Source organism: Phalacrocorax carbo, chromosome 22 (genome assembly GCF_963921805.1).
Source record: "Phalacrocorax carbo chromosome 22, bPhaCar2.1, whole genome shotgun sequence".
NCBI lineage: Eukaryota > Metazoa > Chordata > Aves > Suliformes > Phalacrocoracidae > Phalacrocorax > Phalacrocorax carbo.
The window spans coordinates 5406619-5417287 of record NC_087534.1 but is presented as its reverse complement, the minus strand read 5'-3'; the positions used below and the strand labels follow the sequence as shown (position 1 = coordinate 5417287).

The 10669-nt window shown below is 61.0% G+C and overlaps 1 protein-coding gene across 1 annotated transcript; it reads left to right on the top strand.

Moving 5' to 3' along the window:
- The first annotated feature begins 359 nt into the window (after positions 1 to 359).
- Positions 360 to 10177, top strand: TMEM200B (transmembrane protein 200B). The gene is made up of 2 exons (XM_064471689.1): positions 360 to 812; positions 8388 to 10177. Exons 1-2 carry the CDS (start codon positions 503 to 505, stop codon positions 9713 to 9715), a joined length of 1638 nt encoding a protein of 545 aa, XP_064327759.1. The 5' UTR covers positions 360 to 502; the 3' UTR covers positions 9716 to 10177.
- The last annotated feature ends 492 nt before the right edge of the window (positions 10178 to 10669 follow it).

Below are 10669 nucleotides of genomic sequence, written 5' to 3'. Positions count from 1 at the left end.
CGGCTGCTGGAGTTAACTTAGGTTAATGTTTTTATCCCGACTGCCAAACTCTCCCGTGCTTTTGCAGCTGGAAAGGGGAAACTACTACAACCCCAGTCCCAGCACTGGCCGGCCTGGCTGGGAGAAATGGGATCTGCTGGTGCATCGCAGGCCGTGGGGCTGACGGTGGGGGTCCGTGCCGTGGGAGTGGGAGGGGGGGTCTCCGGGCGCTAAGCATCCTCTCCGGGAGCAGCGGGCCCCATCCTGCGCCGGGGGATGCCGGGGCTGGGGTCCCTGCTGGGAAAGGGGACCCGGGAGAGAGGCGTCCCGGCCCGGGGCCGCCCGCCCTCCTCCCCGCCGCTCCCGGGGCCCGGCCCGGCTCCAGCCCCGCTCGGAGGCAGGAAAATCCCCATCGATCCCAGCAAAACCATCGCAACTTTCCCACGGCCGGGAACGGGCTGCCGGCCCCCCCGGAGCCCCCGCACCCCCGGGGGGGTGGGCAAGGGGGGGGGTCCCGTCCCATATGCGTGTGTGTGTGTGTGTGTGCGCGCGTCCCTCCCCGCCGCCATCCCGGCGCTCCGCCCCCCCGCGGGGCCGCGGCCGGGGCCGGGCGGAACCCGCCGCCCCCCCCGCCCAGGCGTCCCGGCGGCGGCGAGGGCGAGCCGGGAGCTGCGAACCGGGGAAGCGGGAACTGGGAGCCGGGAACCGGCCGCTCCGCTGCCTCCCGCCGCTCCATGGCCACGGCCGCGGCGGCGGAGCCCAGCGCCCGCCGCCCCCGGGGGACCGGCCCCGGCCCCGGCCCCGGAGGGAGGCGCACGGCTCGGCGGCCGCCGGTGAGTGCGGGGCGGGGGGGGGCGGCCGGGGGGGGAGCGGGGCCCCGTGGGGGCGGGGGGGCACCGGCGGGTGGGTACCCACGGACACGGCACCGGCCGTACACGCTCGCATCAACCCCGGGCGCGCCGAGCCCGCAGCAGGATGAACGGCGGGCACCCACGGGGCACCCACAGTCACCTGGCACCCACGGCCACCGGGCACCCACGGCCACGGGGCACCCACGGCCACGGGGCACCCACAGTCACCTGGCACCCACGGCCACAGGGCACCCACGGCCACGGGGCACCCACAGTCACCTGGCACCCACGGCCACAGGGCACCCACGGGGCACCCACAGTCACCTGGCACCCACGGCCACGGGGCACCCACAGTCACCGGGCACCCACGGCCACCGGGCACCCACGGGGCACCCACGGCCACAGGGCACCCATGGACATGGGACGACCACGGGGCACCCATGGACGTGGGGCACCCCCGGCCGCCAACACGCTCCCGCAGACATCAAGTGACACACAGGGACACGGCAGACGCAAGCACATAGGCACACAGACATGGGCACACGCGTGCGCACACCAACACGCAGGCGTGCACGGATGAGCACGCACACTCGTGTGCAAGCCCACGCACGGACACGCGCGCACACACACCCCCCGCACGGCCAGAAAGCGGGACCTGGGGAACAGCCAGCCGTACTATCCAAATGCCAGCGCTTTTTGCAGCTCCCCGAGCCTCCTCGCAGAGGGTTGAGGCGAGGAGCGGGCACGCAGCTAATCCCCACGCAGGGTTTGATGCCGACACTCGAGAGAGGGAAGTGGGTGGAAGTTACCCCAGTAGCTCCTGGACTTTGGGACTGGGAGGGTCTTTCGGCACAAGGGGCTCAGCTTTGCGGCTTGGAGGAGGGGAACAACCACAGCCAGACCCCCGGCTCCCGTCTCGCTTCCAGGTGGGTTTTGATTCCTGTTCACAAAATCAGGGAGACGGAGCTCTTGCAGGGCAAAGACTAGGGGAGATGGGAGGTTTAAAATGCTGGAGGCAACAGTAATCCCGGCTGGGAACTTCACTGCTTGCAGGCAAAGTGGGAAGGGGGTCCCTGGGGTGGGAGGAGATGGATTGCATGTGTTTGTACCCGCTGGGTAACTTGGGCCATGCCTGGGAGCAGGGAGGACTTGGCAGCCCCCTGGAGTCCCTCCCTCCACTCTGGCAGGGATTTTTCAAAGGAGCAGCAGAGAAAGTGCCAAATTCAGAGAGTTTGGTCCTAATTCCCTGGAAATCCCGGCCTGTGGATTCCTTCCCCCCCACCCCCCTTTTCTTTTGGCTGGGAGGATTCGCAAGGTGCTTGGCTGCAGCCTGCATCCCCGGGTGCCCTGCCACCCTCCACCGCTTCCAAGAGGCAGGAATTCTCCCAGGAAATCCCCCTGAGCTCTCTCCTCCTCCAAGCAAGCAAAAAGCTGCCATTAGAAATCCGCTCTCCGTTTAAATTTAGATGCCTGCATTATCTTGAATTTGGATTTATTAATTATTTGCATCTGGTTCATATCAAAAAAAGTTGAGCAATGCAGATGTCCTGATTTCAGCATCGGCTTGGAGGAGAAACACAAAATTCGCTGGCATTTCTATTGTCTCCTTAAACAATGGCCCGTCAGAAGCGGCCGGGAATTACGATCCCCTTTGCAGGGGTCTGACATGAATTAAGCACCCGTCCAACTTGCGTGATCTCCTCGCTATGGGTGACTGCGGCTCATTTCCCAGCCGCAGAGATTAGTCTAATTAGCAGACCAAATCTGGGTAAGGCAAGCTCTTGTAATTAGTAATCAGTTGGATGTTTCCACGCACTTTCTTTGCCTGAGGGGTAGAGAGGAGTTTAGCGGATGGCCCCGTTTTGGGAGCAAGGAGGACTTTGGAGCAGTCAAGGTGAACGGTGCTCGTGACACTGGTGGCTCTCCCTGATCCCGGGCGTTGCCGCACCCCGTTTGCCCATCGGGACCCTCTCATCCGGGGGACCCCATCAAGCCTGGGGTGGAAAGCGAAGGGACAGACCCGTCCGTGTCCCCAAAGCACCCCAGCACCGTCTTTCCCCGTAGCCTGCTGTCCTGGTGGCTCCTGGCTGCTGTCTGGGATGTGTCACCTGGAGGTGGGAAGCCGGCAGGACGCTTCTCCCACAGCTTGGCCAGGCGCGGAGGTGATCTCTCCATCAGCGAGTGCTTAGTGGGGGTGGTTGTGCGCTCACGTCTCATCCATCCCGTTAACGTCTCATCCATCCTGTCCTTCCCTTGGGGGAGCCGAGATCTCTGCTTCTGCGGAGAGAGAAACGAGGGATGATTCAGACTGATGAGCCATCACCTTTGGGTGACAGGCAGAGGGTAAATATTCACAGCCGGGACCTCCGGTGCTGCAGCAAAGGTGGACATCTATCACAAGCCCCGTTAAAAGCAGGCGTGAGACCCCCAGCCCAGGACCAGAGGGTGGTTCCCGCTGGGAAGGGGGATAATCCTTCCTGCACCGTGATAATTAGTGTTACTGCATTCATGTGAAAGCTTCTATGAGGGAACTTAATTAATTATGATTGATTAACAGGTGTCCCCAGCCAAAACTGAAGCTGGAGAGGCGGATTTTGTCACCGCGTTGGGAATGTGCTTGTGCTGGGGCCATGGCAGGGAGATTTACCCCTCGGGACGGAGGCTGGAGGAGGCTTTGCAGCTTCGGGCTGGGAGCTGCCTGTGGGTGCTGGGAGTGACAGGGTTGTCTTCTGCTGGGAGGGTCCCAGAAAGATGCTTGGCAGCTTTTTATCCTGTTTCTTCTCTCTGGATGCCCTTAATGTGTAGCCAAGGGGGAAAATTTGAAGTGGACTGAGAAAAACAGGCAAGGAGGAGGCCCCACGCGAGTGAGGATGTGGGGCCTCCAACCACTCCAAGCATCCAAGATGATGGTTGCACCCCATGCCGGGACCCACGCTGCTCCCCCTCCGGCTTCGTCTCTCCTCCAGCTGGGACGGGAGGTGAGATGGGGAGAGGGGAGCTGGTGCCTGGGTGCTGCTCCGTGCGGTCCCCTCCCTGCCCCGTGCCGGGGGCAACGTTGGAGGTTAGGCTGAAAAAGGGATTCTTTTTAAGCATTGCGTCTTGGCACAGACTGTCGTTACCGTTGTCCATACCTTCCCCGGTGGGTGGGGAAGCCAGGGAGGGCTCTCACAGCGCGGCATGTCCTTGCATCCGTAAGGTCTCGGCTGCCTGGGTCCCCCTTCCATCTGGAGGGGGATCTGGGGGAGCTCAGCCACCACGGCCTTTGGCATCAGGGGGTCCCTGAGGGGCTTGGATGAGCAGAGGGGGCTGCTCTGTCTCAGCACTTTGGGGGTCTCACCCATCACTGCGGCCTTTAAACACGCTGCAGGCTTTGCTGGTTGATTTGGTTACATGTTCCAAAACCAGTTTATTCCCGAAGTCAGGAGAGTGGCTTTAAAGTTGCAATATTTTAGGAAAAAAAAAAAAAAAAAAGGAAAAATGAGGGGCTTTCTGCTTGTCAGGCCTTCCTTGAGTGCTTGTTGCAGCCTGGGCTGCTCCCGGTACCAGCGCCCCGGGGTGATGCACTGGAGATGTGACGTGCAGAGGAACCACAAGATGGGATCCTGGGCATAGGGTGGGACAGTGCCTTGGGGAGGGGCAGCGCAGCCTGGAGCGGGGCAGGACAGCACCACTGGAAATGCTCTCCCTGGGAAGATGCTGGGTTTTAAATCCCTGCTGGTGTGGTGGAGTCTATCCCTCTCTGAAGCCCTTTCCAAGATGTTATCCTGGAAAGATAACGGGCAAGGGGGATAGACCTGCAAGGGGAAGGCAGCTGCCCTCAGCGTTGCTGCACTTGGCCCTTTTCCGTCCTTTTTTGCAGCTCTCCAGCACATCACCGAGCTGGCTGGCCGCTGGCCGGCATCTCCTGCCACATGGCGCCAGGTCGGCACTGCCAGGCACCAGTGCAGCCCCTCACCCCTCGGCCGCAGGGAGATTTTGAAGCCAAATCTGCTTTTTTGATAGCCTGTGGCACGCTGCAAACTCAAGCTCTCAGCTCGGTCACGGCAGGGGCAGAGCATCTCCAGAGCACCCAAGGGATGCTGGGACCCGCCTGGGAGAGGGACCCTTCCCAAATTCTGCGTTACCCCCGGTCCAGCTCCGCTGTCATCGGCTGCGTTGGGATTTAGTGTCAAATTTTAGGAGCGTCTGTCTGCGAAGGCGGCAGGAGAGGATTGGGGTGGGAGGGTGGAGCCAGCAATGTGCCTTCGTGATGGGGGGGATTAGAGAGATATTTGCGTTTACTTTAATGCCAGGCTTATTGCGGGGATTGGAAGCTTAACTCCGAACCTGGCAGCGCAGCAGCCCTCATCTCGCTCTATAACGATAACGGCATTTACATTTCTATACTGTCATTCCTCCCCACCGGGAATCAAAACCTCAGAACTGGAGGCGTCGGGTCCCGGTGAAGCACGGCTGCCTCTGGGCTGGAGGGAGGTGGCCGGGAGCGAGGGGCAGCCTCGAGTCCCGGCCAAGGCACCGGGCTGTCCCCCTGCCCCAGCAGCACCCCCGGGACCCCCGGCCCTGCCCTCCAGCTGAGCTGTGGCTCGCGCCGCTGCGCCAACATTGAATTAATTCGCGTGAGTGTCGGCGTCTGTGAGTTGCAGAATTGGATGGCAACACTGTTTTTTTTTTTTTTTTTTTAATTTTTTTTAAAGAGCTTATATAACCTTGGGGATTCTATTAATAAAAATAATGGTTTTGAACTCTGGGAACAACCAGCCCCGACGATGAGCAATTAAATGCTCCAACTTCAGAAAGCAGGCAGCTATCGGGCAGCGGGGAGATAAGGGGAGAGGCGTTGGGGGCAGGAATGGTGGCAGGGGGCTGGGGAGGGAGCGAAGGGGTTTCCCTGGATGCAGATTGCCGGCGTCTGCCTGTCCCTCCTGCCCTGGGTCTCCATCGCTGTGCCCTAGGGAAAGGGAGAGGAGCGGGGAATAGGGTTGTTTCAGAGCCAGCCTGGGTCTGGACCCCGTGGATGGGCACCCTCTGGTCCACCTGCACCCATTTTTAAGCACCCCAGCTCCTGCGCTTTGACCCCGGGCCATATCCAATATGAGAGCAAGGGAAGAGCAGCCCAGGGTGGCCCAGGTGAACGTCACTCGGCCCCAGGCCCTGGGGGGGATCCTGGGGGGATGCTCATGGTCCCCACCAGAGCTGGCTTTGGCTCCACGGGGCCTCAAGGCGGGGTTAAAGGAGGTAACGGCGGAATTGGGTTTAAAGAGGCTCGGCCAAAGCTCGGGGCCAAAACTAAGAGGAGGCTGGTGGGGGGTGGTGTTTCAGGGTGACTTTGGGGGCCACGAGCCCTGGGTGTTTCATATCCCTCCCCCCCAGCTGGTATCAGAGAGTCTTTGCTCTGCTCTTGTGGTTTATGGAGGTTTACTCCATTTAATCCCTGAGTAGCCAGCAAGGCATTTAAAGGGTTTAATATGAATTTCAGAGAAGTTGAATCTAAGATGGTAATTAGAGAAAGCTGGGGCACAACCTAAATCATGGCATTTGGAGGCAAAAAACCCCACAGTCTTTGGGATGTGTTCAAGTGCCTGGTTGTTTCCTTTTAATACCAAAATATTTAAAAACTCATTTTTCCATTCAGGGTGACCATTGCATTCAGGTTATTGTGTTTCCCGTTTTGCAAGGCAGGATTATTGGCTTGTTTCACAGAAGGGTTTAACACGCCACTCAGCAGCGGGCTGTGGGTTTGGCTTGTTTTGTTTGGGACTTTTTTTCCTTTAAATCTCCCTTATTCAAATTGTCACAGCTTGACAGCCTTGTGCCAGGAACACGCTGTCATCCTGAAACTCATATCTTTAATTCCTTCCCTCTGATGCTAATAACACCTTAAGATGATTAAGACTGGGAAAAAAAAACAACTTAGCATCTTATTTTTCTGCCGTCGGTGATGCTGGTTGTTGGCTCTCGGCACTTCATTCATCTTGGGGAGTAAAATTAGAACGGTCACCCTCCTCCTACCAGGGTGTTTCTCCGTGGTTTTAGTTTCTGGCTTTTAACTGCTGAATATCGATGCCACCGGGCTGCAATTTAAGGCGCAGTGGCGTGGCGAGCCCCCTCCCGCAGCACCCCTTGGCTGGGGGCCACCCTGCGGCGCTCCCCACTCACGCCGGCGGCACGTCCCCGGCCCCCGGTTGGGAACAGCCCGGGCAGCGTTCCCACACCGGCCCCCGGCAGCGCCAGGAGACGCGGGCGAGGGCACGGACGCGCCGTCCTGCCCGGGCTGCACAGCCGCAGCCCGCGTTACCAGCCGTCGCTGGGCACACAGCAGCGAGCAGCCGGGCTGCAAGGACACAGGCTCCTGTCAATAGGAGGTTGTTTATCTTTTTTAAAGATGCTTTTGGTCCAGGACACGTTCAGAGCATGTTTTAGCTTCCCCATACCGCAGAGCATCACTTACCCTGTTCACGGCAGTGCCAGCCCAGCTGATGCTTCCCTGCCAGGCTGGTCACCGGCTGGTTTTGGCAGCAACTTTGACACCTCCTTGCTCATCTAGCAAACAAGATACTGGGTAAAATTAAATACTGCACACTGCGGAATGCCCCATAAATCCCTGGATGCGGTGCTTTATCCCTGTGTGTGTGGGGTCAGGACCCTCTGGATGCACTGAGTGGGTCGGCTTTCCCCTGAAGCAGAAGAGAGCAGCAGATTGAGAAGAGTCTCCTTCCGCTAAAACCCTGCATGGGTGCTGGGTTGGTGGGTCCTGCGGTCTGATGAGCGGCTCGAGGCCGATGGGCCGTTGGTTTAGGTTTTTAGGTCCTGTTTGGATAGCGAGCGGAGCAAACTGGGGGGCTGCATTGCTCACTGGGCCCCGGGCGATGCGGCTTTGTCAGGCCTTTGGTTTGGGTTTTCACGTGCAGCCGTGCCTCAGTTTCCCCAGTGGGCAAATAAATAAGCCCCTTCCCTCACTGCTGTCAAGCCGAGCTGGCTGGTGCCTCCCTTTTGCAGGTGTCGTAGGACTCGGTGACCCAGGCATTTTGGCCCCCCCGCTGCCAGTGATGTCTCTGCCGGTGCAGCAGGGTCCCGGCCATCCTCGCTGCCCTGGGCAACTCAGGGGGTTTAGGGATATGAGTTTGGAGGCTTTGGCAGCACGGTCGGAGGGAGCCCCACTGCTGCTGAGCAGGGAGAGAGAAGTAACCTGAGGAAAGCAGGGAGGCGAAGGAGGAGACCAAAGCTTCTGGTCCCTGTTGTGGTGCAGACTGGGGGCTCAGTGACCCCCATGCTCCCAGCATCCCTGTGCTCCTGGTGTCGTTGTGTCCCCCATGTTCCTGTCGCCCCCATACTCCCAGTGTCCCCGTGTTCCCCAGGGTCCCAACACCCCTCTACTCCCAGAGTCCCTGTGGGCCCCATGTTCCCAGCATCCTCATGCTCCTGGCATCCCCATGTTCCCAGTGTCCCTGTGGTCCCCCTGCTCCCGGCACCCTCATGCTCCCAGCATCCCAGGTACGCAGAACCCCAGACCCAGCAAGTGATGCCTCTTCTCCCCTTTTTTTCCTCCCCACCCCACAGGAAGAGCAGCCGAGCTGGAGACGATGACTGCCGAGAGCACCAAAACCAATGGACCCATGCGGGAACTGGAGGCGGGGGGGACCAAACCGCCGATGCCCCCCGCCCCGCCGCGGCGCCGGGGGCGCAGGCTGCGGCGCAAGTCACCGCCGGAGGTCCCGGTGAAAGGGCAGCTCCGCATGCGCTCACCGTCGGGAGCCTTCGTCATGGTGGGCATCTCGGTGGTCCTGGTGGGCATGACCATTGCCGTGGTGGGCTACTGGCCCCACCGGGGAGCCGGGAGCACGGGGGCCGGCACGGGGAACACCAGCACCGCGGGGGACATGAGGAGGGAGGTGGCCGCCGGGCGCCACATGCCCCACAGCGAGAAGCTCAAGCTGATCGGCCCCGTCATCATGGGCATCGGGCTCTTCATCTTCATCTGCGCCAACACCATGCTGTACGAGAACAGGGACATGGAGACCCGCAGGCTGATGCAGAAGGGTCTCTACTCCATGGCGGCTGGTCTCCCTGTGGGGACCGGCCCCGAGGACGGGCACTGCCAGCATGGGGACGGCCAGCCCGTCCCCAAGGCCAACGCTGAGTGCGTGGAGGGCTGCTACCAGGTGGATCTGTCCTGCCAGCCCTGCCCCAGCCCCGGCAGCAAGTGGTCTGACTGCTACGGCCCCAACAGGCTCCAGACCACGGCCGAGCTCCTCCAGCATCCAGCAGCATCCCCTGCCGCCTCCCTCCTCAGCCTCCGCTCTGGCACCTCCGCCGAGGCCAACCTCAGCCTCCACTGCCGCACTGGAGCCGAGTCCCTCCTCTCCTCGGCCGTCGGTGCCTTGGCGTTGCCCGTTATCAAGCTCAACAACCGCTTGCTGGACGCGGCGGCACGGGGGGCTGGCAAGAGCGCAGAGGGGGACACGGCTGAGCCCCCTGCCGAAGCCCCGTGGCTCTCCCGGGCTCCGTTCTCCACCAGTGGCAGCATCGTGCCCTGCGGCCAGGACCGTGGTGGTGGTGGCGGCCACGTCATCATCAACGTGGATGGTGGCTGCCCCGGCACGGAGCCGGCGGCACCGGAGCTCAGCCTGGATGCACAGCTCCACCCCCCAGGACACTCCAAGTCCCTGGACCTCGGCCGGCCGGGGGTGCTGCTGGTGGCCCCCATCAAGGACCGTAAGAACCGGAGCTGGCCCCGGCTGGACCACATCAGCCTGGTGGGTTACGCCAAACTGGAAAGCACCGGCGAGTCCTCGGACCAGCTGCTGGAGCCCAGCGAGCCCCAGAGCCGGGGCGAGCCCCGACCCAGCTCCTGGGCGGTGGGGATGGAGCAGGGCACGCGCGTCTGACGTCCCCATGACCCTCAGGGACCGAGACGTCGCAGTCCCTCATCCTGGCCCACAGCACCCACCAGCGACCCCAAAACATCCAGGAGGGGTTCAGGTGGTGTTTTTAAGCAGATGCCAAGAGGGAGGTCCCGACTGCTGCTCCTGGGGGAGGACTGCCTGGGGTGGGATGTCCTCTCATGGCTGCCTCTCGATGGCTTCCCAGTGGATGCCCTTGGCCTTACAAGCCCTTCTCCTGGTGGCTTTTCCAGAGGAGCCCTCGCTTCGAGACCCAACACAAACTGCAGGATGAAGACTCAGGGCAGGCGAAACCCCACCAGCCCCCGCAGCACTTTGTTTCAGCGGGATTGGGGTGGGGGGATGTTTTGGAGGGCGGTGTCCCCTTGCCCAGCCTCAACCCACTGGAAAATTTGCTTGACCGGAGCACGTAAGCCCAATGGGGCTATTAAATATTATCTTGATGCCATGCGGTCCTGCCTCGCCTCATCGTCTCGCCTGCGGGATGCTCGGGGTGGGCAGCGTGCCTGCGGCGGCCGGTGCGGAGGGTCTCCGAGGCCATGCTGCCCCCACCCAGGCTCAGCTGGAGAGAGTAAGGATGTGCTGTAACCAGCTGCTGAATATTTGCAGAGTAAGGTGATAAGCTCAAGGTTTGGGGGGATTTTTGCAGAGTAGGGATGTCAGGGTGCCTGGGGAGCTGCAGGTGCTGCTGCGTGCCCTTCTGCTGTTCAGGCAGCTGCAAAATTAAGAGTTTCTGGGGTGCGGTGGTTCCCAAAGCCCATCTGCAGGTCCAGGTTTATTTGTTCTCTTTTCTGGTGGGGTGAAGGATGCGGGTAGTGGGAGGGATGCGATGGGGCAGAGAGGTAGGGGTGAGTGTTGGTGCTGGTTTTTCTGGGCCCTGTTGGGTGCTGTTGCATTATTTGGTGCCCTTTGGATGCAGAACAGGAGCTGCACGGGATG